The sequence below is a fragment of the Hemitrygon akajei genome, chromosome 31 (assembly GCF_048418815.1).
Source record: "Hemitrygon akajei chromosome 31, sHemAka1.3, whole genome shotgun sequence".
Taxonomy (NCBI): Eukaryota; Metazoa; Chordata; class Chondrichthyes; order Myliobatiformes; family Dasyatidae; genus Hemitrygon; species Hemitrygon akajei.
The window spans coordinates 37,331,070-37,351,113 of record NC_133154.1 but is presented as its reverse complement, the minus strand read 5'-3'; the positions used below and the strand labels follow the sequence as shown (position 1 = coordinate 37,351,113).

Here is a 20,044-nt window from a genome sequence, read left to right as displayed (position 1 = left end):
AGGTTCACTCTGTAACCAACCCCTCCTGTCCCTACTCTGGGAGTGTTTGAGGGGACAGTGTAGAGTGAGGTTTACTCTGTAACCAACCCCTCCTGTCCCTACTCTGGGAGTGTTTGAGGGGACAGTGTAGAATGAGGTTTACTCTGTAACCAACCCCTCCTGTCCCTACTCTGGGAGTGTTTGAGGGGACAGTGTAGAGTGAGGTTCACTCTGTAACCAACCCCTCCTGTCCCTACTCTGGGAGTGTTTGAGGGGACAGTGTAGAATGAGGTTTACTCTGTAACCAACCCCTCCTGTCCCTACTCTGTGAGTGTTTGAGGGGACAGTTTAGAATGAGGTTTACTCTGTAACTTACCCCTCCTGTCCCTACTCTGTGAGTGTTTGAGGGGACAGTGTAGAATGAGGTTTACTCTGTATCTAACCCCTCCTGTCCCTACTCTGTGAGTGTTTGAGGGGATGATATAGACAGGGTTTTATTCTGTAACTTACCCCTCCTGTCCCTACTCTGTGAGTGTTTGAGGGGACAGTGTAGAGTGAGGTTCACTCTGTAACCAACCCCTCCTGTCCCTACTCTGTGAGTGTTTGAGGGGACAGTGTAGAGTGAGGTTCACTCTGTAACTTACCCCTCCTGTACCTACTCTGGGAGTGTTTGAGGGGATGGTATAGACAGGGTTTTATTCTGTAACTTACCCCTCCTGTCCCTACTCTGTGAGTGTTTGAGGGGACAGTGTAGAATGAGGTTTACTCTGTAACTTACCCCTCCTGTCCCTACTCTGGGAGTGTTTGAGGGGATGGTATAGACAGGGTTTTATTCTGTAACCAACCCCTCCTGTCCCTACTCTGGGAGTGTTTGAGGGGACAGTGTAGAATGAGGTTTACTCTGTAACTTACCCCTCCTGTACCTACTCTGGGAGTGTTTGAGGGGATGGTATAGACAGGGTTTTATTCTGTAACTTACCCCTCCTGTCCCTACTCTGTGAGTGTTTGAGGGGACAGTGTAGAATGAGGTTTACTCTGTAACTTACCCCTCCTGTCCCTACTCTGTGAGTGTTTGAGGGGACAGTGTAGAATGAGGTTTACTCTGTAACTTACCCCTCCTGTCCCTACTCTGTGAGTGTTTGAGGGGACAGTGTAGAATGAGGTTTACTCTGTAACCAACCCCTCCTGTCCCTACTCTGTGAGTGTTTGAGGGGACAGTGTAGAGCGAGGTTTACTCTGTAACTTACCCCTCCTGTCCCTACTCTGTGAGTGTTTGAGGGGACAGTGTAGAATGAGGTTTACTCTGTAACCAACCCCTCCTGTCCCTACTCTGTGAGTGTTTGAGGGGACAGTGTAGAGCGAGGTTTACTCTGTAACTTACCCCTCCTGTCCCTACTCTGTGAGTGTTTGAGGGGACAGTGTAGAGCGAGGTTTACTCTGTATCTAACCCCTCCTGTCCCTACTCTGTGAGTGTTTGAGGGGACAGTGTAGAATGAGGTTTACTCTGTAACCAACCCCTCCTGTCCCTACTCTGTGAGTGTTTGAGGGGACAGTGTAGAGTGAGGTTCACTCTGTAACCAACCCCTCCTGTCCCTACTCTGGGAGTGTTTGAGGGGACAGTGTAGAACGAGGTTTACTCTGTAACTTACCCCTCCTGTCCCTACTCTGGGAGTGTTTGAGGGGACAGTGTAGAGTGAGGTTCACTCTGTAACCAACCCCTCCTGTCCCTACTCTGTGAGTGTTTGAGGGGACAGTGTAGAATGAGGTTCACTCTGTAACCAACCCCTCCTGTCCCTACTCTGTGAGTGTTTGAGGGGACAGTGTAGAGTGAGGTTCACTCTGTAACCAACCCCTCCTGTCCCTACTCTGGGAGTGTTTGAGGGGACAGTGTAGAACGAGGTTTACTCTGTAACTTACCCCTCCTGTCCCTACTCTGTGAGTGTTTGAGGGGACAGTGTAGAATGAGGTTTACTCTGTAACCTACCCCTCCTGTCCCTACTCTGGGAGTGTTTGAGGGGATGATATAGACAGGGTTTTATTCTGTAACTTACCCCTCCTGTCCCTACTCTGTGAGTGTTTGAGGGGACAGTGTAGAATGAGGTTTACTCTGTATCTAACCCCTCCTGTCCCTACTCTGTGAGTGTTTGAGGGGACAGTGTAGAATGAGGTTTACTCTGTAACTTACCCCTCCTGTCCCTACTCTGTGAGTGTTTGAGGGGATGGTATAGACAGGGTTTTATTCTGTAACTTACCCCTCCTGTCCCTACTCTGTGAGTGTTTGAGGGGACAGTGTAGAATGAGGTTTACTCTGTAACTTACCCCTCCTGTCCCTACTCTGTGAGTGTTTGAGGGGACAGTGTAGAGCGAGGTTTACTCTGTATCTAACCCCTCCTGTCCCTACTCTGTGAGTGTTTGAGGGGATGATATAGACAGGGTTTTATTCTATAACTTACCCCTCCTGTCCCTACTCTGTGAGTGTTTGAGGGGACAGTGTAGAATGAGGTTTACTCTGTAACTTACCCCTCCTGTCCCTACTCTGTGAGTGTTTGAGGGGACAGTGTAGAATGAGGTTTACTCTGTAACTAACCCCTCCTGTCCCTACTCTGTGAGTGTTTGAGGGGATGGTATAGACAGGGTTTTATTCTATAACTTACCCCTCCTGTCCCTACTCTGTGAGTGTTTGAGGGGATGGTATAGACAGGGTTTTATTCTATAACTTACCCCTCCTGTCCCTACTCTGGGAGTGTTTGAGGGGACAGTGTAGAATGAGGTTTACTCTGTAACTTACCCCTCCTGTCCCTACTCTGTGAGTGTTTGAGGGGATGGTATAGACAGGGTTTTATTCTATAACTTACCCCTCCTGTCCCTACTCTGTGAGTGTTTGAGGGGACAGTGTAGAATGAGGTTTACTCTGTAACTTACCCCTCCTGTCCCTACTCTGTGAGTGTTTGAGGGGACAGTGTAGAATGAGGTTTACTCTGTAACTTACCCCTCCTGTCCCTACTCTGTGAGTGTTTGAGGGGACAGTGTAGAATGAGGTTCACTCTGTAACTAACCCCTCCTGTCCCTACTCTGGGAGTGTTTGAGGGGACAGTGTAGAATGAGGTTTACTCTGTAACTTACCCCTCCTGTCCCTACTCTGTGAGTGTTTGAGGGGACAGTGTAGAATGAGGTTCACTCTGTAACTAACCCCTCCTGTCCCTACTCTGGGAGTGTTTGAGGGGACAGTGTAGAATGAGGTTTACTCTGTAACTTACCCCTCCTGTCCCTACTCTGTGAGTGTTTGAGGGGACAGTGTAGAATGAGGTTCACTCTGTAACTAACCCCTCCTGTCCCTACTCTGGGAGTGTTTGAGGGGACAGTTTAGAATGAGGTTTACTCTGTAACCAACCCCTCCTGTCCCTACTCTGTGAGTGTTTGAGGGGACAGTGTAGAATGAGGTTCACTCTGTAACTAACCCCTCCTGTCCCTACTCTGGGAGTGTTTGAGGGGACAGTGTAGAATGAGGTTTACTCTGTAACTTACCCCTCCTGTCCCTACTCTGTGAGTGTTTGAGGGGACAGTGTAGAATGAGGTTCACTCTGTAACTAACCCCTCCTGTCCCTACTCTGGGAGTGTTTGAGGGGACAGTTTAGAATGAGGTTTACTCTGTAACCAACCCCTCCTGTCCCTACTCTGTGAGTGTTTGAGGGGACAGTGTAGAATGAGGTTTACTCTGTAACCAACCCCTCCTGTCCCTACTCTGTGAGTGTTTGAGGGGACAGTGTAGAATGAGGTTCACTCTGTAACTTACCCCTCCTGTCCCTACTCTGTGAGTGTTTGAGGGGATGATATAGACAGGGTTTTATTCTATAACTTACCCCTCCTGTCCCTACTCTGTGAGTGTTTGAGGGGACAGTGTAGAATGAGGTTTACTCTGTAACTTACCCCTCCTGTCCCTACTCTGGGAGTGTTTGAGGGGATGATATAGACAGGGTTTTATTCTGTAACTTACCCCTCCTGTCCCTACTCTGTGAGTGTTTGAGGGGACAGTGTAGAATGAGGTTTACTCTGTATCTAACCCCTCCTGTCCCTACTCTGTGAGTGTTTGAGAGGATGGTATAGAACGAGGTTTACTCTGTAACTAACCCCTCCTGTTCCTGTTCTGAGAGTGTTTGAGGGGACAGTGTAGAATGAGGTTCACTCTGTAACTTACCCCTCCTGTCCCTACTCTGTGAGTGTTTGAGGGGATGGTATAGACAGGGTTTTATTCTGTAACTTACCCCTCCTGTCCCTACTCTGTGAGTGTTTGAGGGGACAGTGTAGAATGAGGTTTACTCTGTAACTTACCCCTCCTGTCCCTACTCTGTGAGTGTTTGAGGGGACAGTGTAGAGCGAGGTTTACTCTGTATCTAACCCCTCCTGTCCCTACTCTGTGAGTGTTTGAGGGGACAGTGTAGAATGAGGTTTACTCTGTAACTTACCCCTCCTGTCCCTACTCTGTGAGTGTTTGAGGGGACAGTGTAGAGTGAGGTTTACTCTGTAACTAACCCCTCCTGTTCCTGTTCTGAGAGTGTTTGAGGGGACAGTGTAGAATGAGGTTTACTCTGTAACTAACCCCTCCTGTCCCTACTCTGTGAGTGTTTGAGGGGATGGTATAGACAGGGTTTTATTCTATAACTTACCCCTCCTGTCCCTACTCTGGGAGTGTTTGAGGGGACAGTGTAGAATGAGGTTTACTCTGTAACTTACCCCTCCTGTCCCTACTCTGTGAGTGTTTGAGGGGATGGTATAGACAGGGTTTTATTCTATAACTTACCCCTCCTGTCCCTACTCTGTGAGTGTTTGAGGGGACAGTGTAGAATGAGGTTTACTCTGTAACCAACCCCTCCTGTCCCTACTCTGGGAGTGTTTGAGGGGACAGTGTAGAATGAGGTTTACTCTGTAACTTACCCCTCCTGTCCCTACTCTGTGAGTGTTTGAGGGGACAGTGTAGAATGAGGTTCACTCTGTAACTAACCCCTCCTGTCCCTACTCTGGGAGTGTTTGAGGGGACAGTGTAGAATGAGGTTTACTCTGTAACCAACCCCTCCTGTCCCTACTCTGTGAGTGTTTGAGGGGACAGTGTAGAGCGAGGTTTACTCTGTAACTAACCCCTCCTGTTCCTGTTCTGAGAGTGTTTGAGGGGACAGTGTAGAATGAGGTTTACTCTGTAACCAACCCCTCCTGTCCCTACTCTGGGAGTGTTTGAGGGGACAGTGTAGAATGAGGTTTACTCTGTAACTTACCCCTCCTGTCCCTACTCTGTGAGTGTTTGAGGGGACAGTGTAGAGCGAGGTTTACTCTGTAACTAACCCCTCCTGTTCCTGTTCTGAGAGTGTTTGAGGGGACAGTGTAGAGTGAGGTTTACTCTGTAACTTACCCCTCCTGTCCCTACTCTGTGAGTGTTTGAGGGGACAGTGTAGAGCGAGGTTTACTCTGTAACTTACCCCTCCTGTCCCTACTCTGGGAGTGTTTGAGGGGACAGTGACGATGCAGGCTTTTCTCAATGCATCTGTGCCATGCTGCAGTGGGAGATTATAGAGATTACTTTGCTCTATGCCAGATCAATGCTGGTCCAGATGAGACAGCACAGGGTAAAGCTCCCATCAAACACTCAACATCGATCTGCTGCTTGCTCCTGTACTCACTGAATAATGTTTGTTTCCTTTATCTTGCAGACTTGCCAAGAAATCATGGTTTGGAAACTTCATTAACTTGGACAAAGAGGAACAAATATTTGTTGTCATCAGGGACAAACCTCTGAGCTCCATCAAAGCAGACATTGTTCACGCCTTTCTCTCGGTGAGATCCCAGTTATTCCTTCTCCTCAAAGAGGTTTAAATACATCTGCCCTCTCTCCATCAGAGAGAGCCCCACATCTGAGCTGCCATAGCAGATCTCAACTAGCGCCCCCTTGTCTTTGAGGGAAGAGGAGGAAATATTTAAATCTCTTTCTCTTGACCTCCCTCCAACTTGAAATAGCATGCACATTACAAGAGGTGAAGGAATGATCACGGACATCGAGATGTCGGCAGAGGAGAGTTGCTGGCTGGCTGCAGGAGTACGTGCTGAGGGCCACACTGAAGCTTGGTGCAGCCACCACAGGGCATGGTGGGGAAGGACCACAGTGTGGGGTTCTCCTGCTACCGGGCCGGGTTGGGTCGGGAAGCCCGTTCACTGCAGTGGCATACCACCCACATCAGTGGCAGCAATCGATTGATGAGAAAGCACTGGAAGCATTCATTATGAATGTCAAATAAATGAAAAGACATTGCAACACACACAAAATGCTGGTGGAACACAGCAGGCCAGGCAGCATCTATAGGGAGAAGTGCTGTCGACGTTTCGGGCTGAGACCCTTCGTCAGGACCAGACGCTTCTCCCTGTAGATGCTGCCTGGCCTGCTGTGTTCCACCAGTATTTTGTGTGTGTGGCTTGAATTTCCAGCATCTGCAGATTTCCTCATGTTTGTCTTTTAAAAAGACATTGCAGTTTATTCTTGTCAATATTTTTTATTAAGAATAAAGGTTATTTTGATTTAAAAAAGATTAAAGATCACGTAGAGATACCCAGCTGATTTTAGAGAGCTGCTCCTCCCTTGTGCTATATCTTCAGTGGGCCAGGAACAGGTTGAATTCACAACCCTCACTGCTTTCTGACGGTGATAAAATAAAATTGAATTGAATTGACTTTATTTCTGACATCCTTCACATACACGAGGAGTTACGTCTCCGTCTAAATGTGCAGTGTGCAATCATAGTAATTTATAATAAATAGAACAGTCAATCTAACATAGAAATACACTCAAATCGTGAGTTCATCATTCTGATGACCCTGTGGAAGAAGCTATCCCGGAGCCTGTTGGTCCTGGCTTTTATGCTGCAGTACCGTTTCCTGGATGGTAGCAGCTGAAATAGATTGTGGTTGTTGTGACTCAGATCCCCAATGATCCTTCACACCTGCCTTTGTAAATGTCCCGAATCATGGGAAGTTCACAACTACAGATGCTCTGGACTGTCCGCACCACTCTCTGTAGAGTCCTACGATTAAGGGAGGTACAGTTCCCATACCAGGCAGTGATGCAGCCAGTCAGGATGCTCTCAATTGTGCCCCTGTAGAAAGCTCTTAGGATTCGGGGGCCCATACCAAACTTACACAACCATCTGAGATCAAAGAGGCACTGTTGTGCCTTTTACACCAGACAGCTGGTGTGTACAGACCATGTGAGCTCCTCGGTGATGTGGATGCCGAGGAACTTAAAGCTGTTCACCCTCTCAACCCCAGATCCATTAATATCAATCGGGGTTAGCCCGTCTCCATTCCACAACCAGCTCCTTTGTTTTTGCGATATTGTGGGACAGGTTGTTTTCTGTGTCAGAGAGATGACTTCTTCCTTGTAGACTACCTCATTATTGTTTGAGATTAGGCCAATCAGTGTAGTGGAACATAGAAAACCTACAGCACAATACAGGCCCTTCAGCCCACAATGCTGTGCTGAACATGTACTTACTTTAGATATTACCAAGGGTTACCCATAGCTCTCAATTTTTCTAAGTTCCATGTACCTATCCAGGAGTCTCTTAAAAAACTCTATTGTATCCACTCCACCACCGTCACTGGCAGCCCATTCCACACACTCACCACTCTCTGTGTAAAAAACTTACCCCTGACATCTCCTCTGTACCTACTTCCAAGCACCTTAAACCTGTGTCCTCTTGTGTTAGCCATTTCAGCCCTGGGGAAAAGCCTTTGACTATCCACATGATCAATGCCTCTCATCATCTTGTACACCTCTGTCAGGTCACCTCTCATCCTCCATCACTCCAAGGAGAAAAGGCCGAGTTCATCTGCAAATTTAATTAGCAGATTACAAGCAGAAGGGTCGGGGGCGTTTCACAGAGTTCACAGAGAAAGGGAGCAGGGCAGCGTGCTGTAACAACCAACCTGCTGGAGGAACTCAGTGGGTCAGGCAGCATCTGTGTGAGGGAAGGAATGTCTGATGGTTCAGGTTGAAACCCTGGGTGTTGCCCCATTTCCACTGGGAAATCAAAACAACACCTGTCCAGGCCTCCTTCTTCCTGTTTGTCCTTTCCTGAAGGAGCTCAATTCAGTGATTGTACCTATAGTCAATAACTTCAAATTACAACACACTGATCCTTGTCCAGAAGACACCTTGAGCCCCTGTGACAACACCCTGTACTGGGAATTCCCCTTGTACAGCGCCTGCTCCTTCTTTAAGAACACCCAGAGAGAGGAAGGCAGCCAGCTCGGGCAGAACACTCATCTGTCTGCCATCCCTGTGTGTTGTAGGAGAGGGGTGCGTTGAAATTAGACTTTCTGGGCAATGAATAAATACTTTATTTATTAATCACATGGACATCGAAGCACGCACTAAATTGGTCCAACACAAGCTAAGAGTCAGCCCACAGGTGTTGCCGTACGTTCTGGCACCCACCATATTCAGCAGAATGTCACACAGTCAACATACAAACAGCAAAAGCAGCAAAGCAAATCCATTTCCCTCCCTCACTCGCACAGATGGGCCTCCAACCCCAGGACCGGCCATCTCCGGACCACCAGTCCTCGGCCCTGGACTTTGGGCCCCCAGTCTCCAGTCCCTGGCCCAGACTTGCAGACGTCTGGTCTCTGACCTACCCAGGGCTTGCCCCACAGGGTGGGGCAGGACGATCTAGCCTTTCCTGATAGGCTTCACGTGGCAAATGAGCACTTTCCAATCAGAGGGAAGGACTATTACCGCATGAGAGGCTCGATCCTATTGGGATGCTTGGAGGTGGGGAGGGGTTGGGAATTAGGAGGATAACAGGAATTCACTTCCCAATAACCTCTGTTTTCTCTAGATTCCCAGTTTGAGTCACAGTGTTATTTCACAAACCAGCTTCCGTGCTGAGTACAAATCAGTCGGAGGTCCAACTGTCTTCCAGAAACCGGTGAAGTTCCAGGTGGACATCACATATGCAGAAGGAACTGAGGCACAGAAAGAGAATGGGATTTATTCCGTCACTTTTACATTAATGTCAGGTGAGAAACAATTACGGAAAAGTCTGCAACTCCTGGGATTTACTGGGAATCTCAAGGTGTTTTAATCCTTCCATAACTTTTATGTGGATAAAGGAATCCCCTTTGCCAGCAGTGCAAATTCCCCCCCCCACCTCGTACACCCTAGATGTTATATGCATGACATGTCCAGCACCTCTGGTCATGGGGCAGCTTCCTTCCCACTGGACACTCAGCTCTCAGCTGTGTTATCAAGTAGCTCTTTGCGTGCAACATCGCCCACACCCCTGTACAGCGCTTCACCAGGCGGGCAGCCTCATACCCGGTGAAGCCAGCTCCAGCAGACCGGATGGACGGGGTCAACAATAACAGCCAGGAAGGTGGTTCTGCAACGCTCTGTCGAGAGTGAAGGGACAAAAGAGGTCACGGTCATCCACTGCAACCAGTTGCACGACTTCTCATACCGATGGACATGAACTTCTGAGGTTGAGAGGCTGGAACTGTCCCAGTGCTTTTCCACTTTAAAAACTCTCCCACACGGGTTTCAGAAGTGTCATCGTCAGTCACATCACCCCTCATGAGATAGCTTGGTCTGTTAAAAGGCCCTGCTGGTATAACTACTCCCCTTCCAGTTACGTGGAGTGAAAGTTGTCTGTCTATGAGTTTCGTTTGCAATCCAAGTTCCACACAGACTTGGGTTCGGTCCAATGCCAAGAAAGTCAAAGGTTACCATCGATGCTCTTGCACTCTGCCAGTGACCGTGTGGGGTCTTTGTGGGTCTTTGGAGCATCAGCTGCTCCGGGTTCCTGCTACATTCCAAAGACGTACGGTTCAGTAGGTTAGTTGGTCACGTGGTGAAAATGGGGGGCATGGGCTGGAAGGGCCTGTTACTATGCACCATCGCGAAATTAAGATTAATTTAGAACATAGAACATTATTACAGCATGGTACAGACTTCGGCCCACGTTGTTGTGCCAACCTTTTAACCTTCTCTAAGATCAATCTAACCCTTCCCTCTCACATAGCCCTCCATTTTTCTATTATCGATGTGCCTACCTAAAGTATCTGCCTCTACCACCAGCCTTGGCAGTGCGTTCACTCTTCCACCACTCTCCGTGTTACCTCTGACATCTCCCCCTGTGCTTTCCTCCCAATGCCTTAAAGTTATGCCCCTCATACTAGCCATTTCAACCCTAGGAAAATGTTTCAGGCTATCACTCAATCTATGCCTTTTTAACTCTTGTATACCTCTGTCAAGTCTCCTCTCATCCTCTTTCAAGAGAAATGGTCTTCATAAGACATGCCCTCCAATCCAGGCAGCATACCGGTAGACCTCTGTAATTAATTAAATTTTACTGGAAGTCCGACAAATTATTAGCTTGAGCCCACCAACCTGCTACAGCGGCTGTTTCAGAGAACCTGTGAATGCGACGGCTAAGATGTTAACAAATTCTTTGTATTTCTCAGGGCCCAGCCGCAGGTTTAAGAGAGTTGTGGAAACTATTCAAGCACAGTTGTTAAGTGCTCATGACCAGCCTTTGGTTCAAGCACTTGCAGGTACGTGGTCAACTCTGCTCACCCTGTATGATACAATTGCTCTTGGCTGTTTGCATGGTGGTGAGACTGCAGACCAATCTTATAGAGGTGAGAGTGAATATCAGACCACTTCAATATGATGCTGGAGAGGTAATAATAGGGACAAAGTGGGACGAGAAGGCACAGCCTCAGAATAGAAGGACGTTCGTTTAGAACAGAGATGAGGAGGAATTTCTTCAGCCAGAGGGTGGTAAATCTGCGGAATTCATTGTCATAAATGGCTGTGGAGGCCAAGTTATTGGGTATATTTAAAGTGGAGCTTCTTCTTAATTAGGAAGTGGGTCAAAGATGACGTGGAAAAGGCAGATCATGGGGTTGAGAGGGATGATGGAATGGCAGAGCCGACTCACCTAAATCTGAATGGCCTCATTCTGCTTCTACGTTCCATGTTCTTACGGTTACCAAGAAAGCTGATGAAGAATAGGCAGTGGAAATTGTTTACATGGATTTTAGCAAAGTCTTTGACAACGTCCTGCATGGGAGGCTGTTCCAGAAGGTTCTGTCACTTGGCATTCCAGAATGAGGTAGCAAATTGTGGCTTAGCGGGGTAAACCAGGGCGTGCTAGTAGATGAATGCCTGTGACTAGTGGAGTGTCACAGGGATCGGTACTGGGTCCATTGTTGTTTGTGATATATATTAATGATATGAATGATAACGTGGTAAAGTGGATCTGAAAATTCGTGGATGACACCAAGGTTGGATGTCATTTTTTATTATTTGCACCATTTGTCTTCTTTTGCACATTGATTGTCAGTCTGTGTTCTTTCAGAACTATTGTATCTCTCAATGTAATATATAGTGACAGATACATATTTTAGTAATAAATTTACTTTGAACTTCATGGGTGTAGTAGACAAGTAGGAAGGCTATCAAAACTTGCAGTCTGACCTGGACCAGCTTGAAAACAGGCTGAAGAATGGCAGATTGAACTTAATGCAGACAAATTGAGGTGATGCACTTTGAGAGGGCAGAGCAGGTCAGTGCAGTAGAACAGAGGGACCTGGGAATACAGATCCATAATTCCTTGAAAGTGGCATCACAGGTAGATGGGGTCGTAAAGAAAGCTTTTGGTACATTGGCTTTCATACATCAAGTACAGGAGTTAGACAGATAGCTAGATACTTTATTGATCCCAAAAGAAATTACAGTGTCACAGTAGCATTATAAGTGCAGAGATACACAAATATTAGAAGAGAAGTAAGAAAGAATAAAAAATAAGTTACCTTAAAAATAAGCTGTAAAGATTTACGAATCAAAGATTACAAGATCACTTCCCTGGCTATAGGTTGACTCATTATAGAGCCTGATGGCCGAGGGTAAGAATGACCTCATTTCGCGCTCTTTGGAACAGCACAGTTGCCTTAGTCTATTACTGAAAGTGCTCCTCTGTTCAGCCAAGGTGGCATGCAGGGAATGAGAAACCAGGGGCAGAGTTGGGATGTTATGTTGAAGTTGTGTAAGGCATTGGTGAAGCCAAATTTGGAGTATTGTGTGCAGTTCTAGCTATAGGAAAAATATCAATAAGATTGGAAAAGTACAGAGAAAGTTTACAAGGATGTTGCCAGGACTTGAGGACCTGAGTTATATGAAAAGGTTGAATAGGTTAGGATTTTATTTGCTGGCGTGTAGAAGACTCAGGCAAGATTTGATAGATGTATACAACATTATACGGGGTATAGATGGTAAATATAAGGAGGCTTTTTCCAGAGGTTGGGTGAGTCTATGACAAGAGGTCATAGGTGAAAGGTGAAATGTTTAAAGGGGACCATGAGGGAAAACTTCACTCAGTGGGCAGTGCAAGTGCAGAGCGAGCTGCCAGTGGAGGCGATGGACTTGGGTTTGATTTCAACGTTTAAGAGAAATTTGGACAGGTACGTGGATGGGAGGAGTGTGGATTGCTATGGTCCAGAGGCACTACAATGGGACTAGGCAGAGTATTAGTTAGGCACAGACGAGACGGGCCGAAGAACTTGTTTTGGTGCCGAGTGCTCCATGATTGTACCTCTTATGTGTAGACATGGTGCTCTATGAACAGCATCATCTCAATGGGCTGAAGGCCCAGCTTCCGTGTTGTATGACTATAACTCTCTTTCCATGGATTTTCTGTGAAGTATATATTTACTAGACATTTCCCAAATTCCATCAGCACAGTTTTCCACGTGGCACATTATTTGTTGTTGTTTATTCTCTCTGTCTCTGGCTTTACAGATGAGAAAAACGGGCAGTTTAGCCATCTTTCAGGGACACCGATCCGAGGAGCCCAGAGCATGCCCAGGGCATGGAATGATTCGGAGTCTGTGGAACACTTCAGGCGAGGAGATTCCAAGCACTCGTCATCCTTGAAGGAGAAACCTAAGCTCTTATCTTCCAATGGCACCCAAAGTCAACCGTAAACTGATGTAGCAAAAATCTGACAAACTTTCTTGGGGGAGAAAAAAAGAGACATCTCATGTTGTCTTTGAGGATGTAAATATCTTTAAACAAGAAGAGAAATGGAGCTGGATTCAACCTCTATAGTCCCATCTCATCTTATTATTTAAGGATTGTATGGGCCACTGCTTTAGGGATGGGACCCACGCATTCTGAGTTGATCCACCCATCACATTTGAGTCTGCTTCTGGAAATTATGGGACTGGTGTCCTTGCCAGGATAATGTGGGATTGAGGGTCATGTTGCCCTGGAAACCTAGCCCCCTCTCCACCCCCACTTATGTTCCTGTATTCCCAGCAGGGTTATGAGGGGGGATATCTGCTCACCCAAAATCTAGCCACAAAATTTACAAAATCCTTTCCCTCTGTGCATCGAACTCATTGCAGCCAAATGGAGCAAACCGGCTTGGGACGAGTCAAAGGGAAGGCAAGAATGCTTCTGTTCATTGGCAATGCTGCAAAACGATGGGACCAATCCTGTTTTATGCAAATACCTGCCTGTCCTGACATAGCACAGCAGGCTTCTATAGTAACGCACAGGAACCTGGGCCCATGAAGCAAGCACAAACCATCAACTGAACTGTTAAAGCGAATGGCTTCAAAAGGGCAAGGAAATAAAACAGCTGCTGTTCTGAAAACGTGTGAGACATCTCCAGTGTTAACCACCTCCTCCATTCCCTGCCTCGGGAAGGTAGAGAAGCCCACTTTCAGATATGGTGTTTAACTTCCAGAAGGATTGTTTTAAACTTTCTGCTATACATCTGACACAGCTCTGGATGAAGTTTCCTATTAAGACTGGCCCCGAGGGAAGCAGAGTTGACTAAGAATCAATTAGTGCAGTTCTGAATTCTGGATGGCAGGCTGGAAACCCAGGCTAACCTCTGATTTACATTTTAAGAGCAGAATCCAACTGCCTGGGCTGGAAAAGTCTGACTGGTGCAGCCCGTCAAACCACAAGCTGGTGGAACGATGGACTAGTCCAACTTTTTCCAATACCCTGCTTCCAAAAGGTTCTCTCTCTCACACACACACAGTTTTCCCTTGAAATCATGGGTGCACAACACAAGAGAAAGGAACAGACAAGATCATGGCCAAAGACAGTGGTTTAAGTTTAGCTTTTCTGCTAAAAATTGCCATATTTTATACTCCAACCGATTTTCCTCTTACTATATTCAAAGAACAAAATTTTTGAAAGAGTTGCTAAAAGAGAAACATCGATAGAGGGAAGATGACGATTTTGGACTAATGATGAGTCAGGCATGTGGAACTAGAAATAGTCACTCCCGACTACATCTATCTGTATCTGGCCCTGGAAACAGTAAACATTGACATTCAGATAACAGCAAGAGCATCAACATACACTCAGTGGCTGCTTTATTAGGGAAAGGAATGGACCTGATGTGGTTTTCTGCTGCTGTAGCACACCGCTGTTCTAACATGTGGTTATTTGAGTTACTGTTGCCTTCCTGTCAGTTTGAACCAGTCTGGCCATTTTCCTCTGACCTCTCTCATTAACAAGGCATTTTTGCCCACAGAACTGCTGCTCACTGGACTGTTTTTGTTTTTTGCACCATTCTCTGTAAACTCTAGAGACTGTTGTGTGTGAAAATCCCAGGAAATCAGCAGTTTCTGAAATACACAAACCACCCTGTCTGGCACCAACAATCATTCCATGGTCAAAGTCAATTTGATCACATTTTTTCCTCATTCTGATGTTTGGTCTAAATAATAACTGAATCTCTTGACCATGCCTGCATGCTTTTGTGCATTGAGTTGCTACCACACAATTAGCTGATTAGATATTTGCATTAATGAGCAGGTGTATAGGTGTACCTAATAAAATGGCCACTGGTTTGATGAGCTGAGACACCCGGCACACTTTGATATTTCATAACTATTTGCAAGTTATGTGGATTGCAGAGTTAAGAAATTTTTCCTTATCCATCCCAACCAGAAGAATCTGTTACCATTGTAACTTGTGGTAAAGATTATCTTGAAAGAAACCTTTGGTTCAATACCAAGTATAGTTTGCTGATTGAACACAAAGCCATAGAGAGAAAGTTCATACCAGTTGAAAGTTGTACAACACCTCATATTTCACTTGCTGTAAGAGAGTTACATTAGCTGCATATAGAACACAAATTCATTCCCCTGCTCCACAACCTCAGCCTTTATTGCCTTGCAAGGTGAGGGATGGGGGAGACAGGAGGTCACTGGGATTGCAACCAAGAGGACTTTCCCCAGTCAGACCCACATTTTGCAATTTAAATGCAGAATACTTTCCCATTCTAGCTGAATTCTCACAGAATGTTGGAACAGACCAGGGAAGTAGAGCTCGTTTGGCAGCTTTGAAATTCCATGGGTTTCTCTGAACTACTGTCTTCCCCATCCCCCAGGGTTTCCAGTGGGTTGTTGTGGGAAGCTCCAAAATTGGCCCTCCTAAGGAATACAGTCCTTTCAGTTGGAAGCCAATCAGTTCATCCTCGAATGCTAAGGTAACAGCTCATAACTGGATCCCTGAGGGAAGATTACCTGGCCTATCGAAGCTCATCTCTCCATCCCTACTTGCATTCCCACCACTGCCTTGTGTCCATACCTCCTTTAAGCCCAAAGTGGATTGTCTGGTTGCCTTGGGTTGCTTCTTACCCGCTCCCCAACCCCACACTGCCATTCATTCTGTCCCTCTGTCTTTTGCATTGACTGAGGTATCTGGGGATTAGAGAAACTGCACAGCAAGCTCACCCACCCCCCACAAACGGCAGAGTTTGGCCTGAGTTAGGTGATGTGTTTTACTCATGACAGGGGAAGATTAAACCCAAGCTTTGATACTCCCCGTGTGGATCCGCCACCAGTATTTTTTTAATACTCCTTCCTGGTTATAGTTCTGTCTGTTGAACACCTGTATGTACACAACGTCTGTGTGCATGTGTGCGTGCGTAAGTTAATAATATGCAGTAAAGCTGAATATGCTGTGCCATTTGTTTCAGAAATTATTACACAGCATAACATTCAAAGAATTAATAGTTTGCACCAGATGATTTTAAAAGCAGCAGGGCGCTAAATGCATTTCTCCTCCACCCACCGGTGATTTTTTTCCTTTGATTCCATCAATATAATACTTCATCAACTGAACAAACCTGTAAATTTGTATATGAATTTAGTGGGCTAGATTAAATTAACAAATAAAGTCATATACGAGAATTGCCAGTCTAACTTTATGATTTTATTATATGCAAATCTCAAACTACACAAATTTAAATAAATTTGGAGGTATGCAAAGCAGTAACACACAAACTGCTGGGGGAACTCAGCAGGTCAGGCAGCTTCTACAGAAATGAATAAACAGTTGATATTTCGGGCCAAGACTTCAGGACTGGAAAGGAGGGGGAAAGATGGCAGAATAAAAAGATAGGGGAGAGGGAAAGAAGGATAGCTGAAAGTGTTAGGTGAAGCTAGGTTGTAGGAAAGGTAAAGGGCTGGCAGGAAGGGACTGGACAGGAGAGAAGAATGGACCATAGGAGAAAGGGGAGGAAGAGGAGCACCAAGAGAGGTGAGAGGCAGATGAAAAGAGGCAAGAGGCCAGAATGGGAAACAGAAGAGGGGAGGGGAAGTGACATTTTTTCACTGGAAGGAGAAGTTCAATGCTCATGCCATCAGGTTGGCAGCTACCCAGCAGGAATACAAGGTGTTGCTCCTCCACCCTGAGGCACAAGTGGAGGCCATGGACCCAAAGGTAGTATTAGGAATACTAATACTACCTTTAATCTGAATTAAAATGTTTGGCCACCAGGAAGTTCTGCTTTTGGCGGATGGAGTGGAGATGCTCGATGAAACAGTGACGCGTCTCACCAATGTAGAGGAGCACATTGGGAGCACTGGTGAAGTATTGCCAGGAAGGACAGATGGGGCCCTGAATGGAGGCAAGGGAGGAGATGAATGGGCAGGTGTAGCACCTCAGCCGCTTGCAGGGTTAAGTGCCAGAAGGGAGATTAGAGGGGAGGGACAAATAGACAGGAGAATCGTAGAGGGAGAGATCCCTGCAGGAAGCAGAGAGGGTGGGGGAGGTAAAGGTATGTTTAGTGTTCAGATCCCCTTAAAGATGGGAGAGATTGCAGAGATGATGTGTTGGATGTAGAGGCTGATGGGGTGGTAGGTAAGGACAAGAGGAACTCTATCACTGTTAAGGCAGTGGGAAAATGGGGTGAGTGCGGACATTTGGAAAATGGAGATGTAGGAGATGGCAGCATCAATGATGGAGAAAGGGAAACCCTATTCTTTGAAGGAGGAGGATATCTCTGATGTCCTGGAATAGAAAGCCACATACTGGGAACAGATGCAGCAAAAATGAACTGAGAAAAGGGAATAGCGTTTTTACAGGAGACAGGGTGGGAATTGGTAGGCTTAGAAAAGATGTCAGTCAACAGTTTGTCACCAAGAGATGGAGACAGAGAGATTGAGAAAGGGGAGGGAAGTGTCAGAACTGGACCAAACAAATTTAAGGGCAGTGTGGAAGCTGGAGGCGAAATTGGTGTGTTCAACATGGCTGTGTGAAGCAACACTAATGGAGCACAGGAAGAACTGGGAAGCATTACCAGGGAAGGCTTGGAAGATGGAATGCTCTGTGTAGCCAATGAAAAGGCAGGCATAGCTGGGGCCTATGGCTACCATTCAAGTCCAGAGAATGTGAGAGCCACAGGAGACATTGTTGATGGTATATGACCGATTCTGCCAGACAGAGGAATATGGTGGTGAATAGGAACTGTTTGGTTCTTTTATTGAGAAAGAAGCAGAGAACTTAAAAGCCTTCTTGACAGGGGCTAGAAGTATACAAGGACTGGATATCTATGGTCAAAATGAGGTGGCCAGGGCCAGGGAATCGTGAGTATGAGATTGCAAGTGTCACAGATGCAGGTGGGAAGGGAATGAACCAAGGGGGATAGAATGGAGTCATGGTAAGAGGACATGGGGCAGGACCAAGAAGAGCCAATGGGCTACCCAGTCAGGATTGTGGATCTTGGGGAAAAAGGTAGAAGTCAGCAGTGCAGGGTGAGGGGACAATGAGTTTGGAGGCAGTGGATGGGAGTTCTCCAGAGTTGATGAGGTTAGTGATGGTGTCGGAGACAATTTTCTGATGGTCCGGAGTAGAGTCCTCTTCAAGGGGTGGTGCCTAAGAGTTGCAAGTGAGGGTAAGAAGAGGAGCATTTAGCAGATAATTTCATGGCTAAGGAAATGGTGCAGGGGGTAGGGATTCTGATTTCTGGATCACTGGGATCTCTTCTGGGAGGTATGACCTGTACAAAAGGGACGGGTTACACCTGAACCTAGAGCTATTCGGGAGGATTTACACTATGTTGGTGGGGGATAGGAACTGAAGTGATAGGGCTGTGGATGGGACACTTGGTTTACAAACAGATACATTGTGTAGTAACACTACTAGAAAGTACAGGCTGATGATCCAAAATTGCAGTCCAGAGGATGAGTTGCAACGTAAAAAGGGGGACAAAATCAAAAAGGGTGATGAATACTGGACTGAAGGTGTTCTATTTGAATGCACACAGTATACACAATAAGGTTGATAAACTTGAAGTACTGTTAGAGATTGGCAGGCATGACGTTGTGGGCATCAGAGTCGCGGCTAAGGGAAGATTATAGCTGGGAGCTTGATATTCAAGGAAACACATTGCATTGAAAGATAGACAGGTAGGCAGAATGGGGAGGGTGGTTCTGCTGGTGAAAAGTGAAATCAAATTCTAAGAAAGAGGTGACATCAGACTGAAGGATGTAGAATTCTTGTGGGTAGAGCTGAAACACTGCAAGATTAGAAAGACCCTGATGGGAGTTATATGCAGATCTCCGAATAGTAGCAAAGATGTGGTCTGCAAATTACAATGGGAGTTAGAAAACGTATCAAAAGGGCAACGCTGCGATGGTCATTGGAGGATTTCAATATGCAGGTAGATTAAGAAAATCAAGCTGGTGCTGGATCTCAAGAGGGGGAGTTTGTAGAATACCCACAAGATCACTTTTTTAATGCACCTTGTGGTTGCGCTCACTAGGGGATCAGTTGTTCTGAATTGGTGGTTGTGCAATGAAGCAGAATTGATTAGAGAGCTTAAGGTAAAAGAAACCTTACCTTAAGGGCAGTAATCGTAAATGATAGAATTCACCCTGCAATTTGAGAAGACAAATGAATCAGCATTACAGTGGAGTAAAGGGAATTACAGAGACAATGAGAGAGGAGTTGGCCAGAATTGATTGGAAGGGGACACTAGTAGGGATGACAGCAGAGCAACAATGGCTGGAGTTTCTGGGAGCAATTCAGAAGATGCAGGATGGATACATCCCAAACAAATAGCATTCTAAAAGCAGGATTATGCAACCATGGCTGACAAGGGAAGTCAAAGCCAAAGAGAGGGCATATAATAGAGCAAACAGTAGTGGGAAGTTAGAAGATAGGGAAGCTTTTAATCATCAACCAAAGGCAACGAAAGAAGTCATAAAGAGGGAAAATGAAGGTAAGCTAGCCAATAATATTAAAGAGGATACCAAAAGTTTCCTCAGATATATAAAGTATAGAAGAGAGGCAAAAGTAAATATTGAACCACTGGAAAATGGCGATGGAGTAGTAATGAGGGACAAAGAAATGGCAGACGAACTAAGTAAGTGTTTTTCATCAGTCTTCACTGTGGAAATTCAAGAATGTCATAGGGGCAGAAGTGAGTGAAGTTGCCATTTCTAGGGAGAAGGTGCTTGAGAAACTGAAAGGTCTGAAGGTAGATAAATCAACTGGACCAGATGGTTGAAAGAGGTGATGAAGATGGTTGAACCCCCCAGGGTTCTGAAAGAAGTGGCTGAAGAAATTATGGTGGCATTAGCAATGATCTTTCAAGAATCAAAAGAGTCCAGCATGGTTCTGGAGAATTGAAAACTTGCAAATGTCACTCCACTCTTCATTAAGGGAGAGAGGCAGAAAAACAGGAAATTATAGGCCAGTAACTATAAC

General features: G+C 46.0%; 1 protein-coding gene across 10 annotated transcripts in view; it reads left to right on the top strand.

Moving 5' to 3' along the window:
* Window positions 1-15,265, top strand: part of LOC140719220 (serine/threonine-protein kinase BRSK2-like) — a 347,315-nt gene extending 332,050 nt beyond the window's left edge. For all 10 annotated transcript variants that reach the window (XM_073033665.1, XM_073033663.1, XM_073033662.1 and 7 more), the window contains 4 exons: window positions 5,679-5,802; window positions 8,859-9,039; window positions 10,483-10,572; window positions 12,821-15,265. In XM_073033665.1, coding sequence (XP_072889766.1) covers window positions 5,679-5,802; window positions 8,859-9,039; window positions 10,483-10,572; window positions 12,821-13,005 — 580 coding nt within the window. In that variant the 3' untranslated portion in view covers window positions 13,006-15,265. The remainder of the gene's footprint in view (window positions 1-5,678; window positions 5,803-8,858; window positions 9,040-10,482; window positions 10,573-12,820) is intronic.
* Window positions 15,266-20,044: the final 4,779 nt, after the last annotated feature.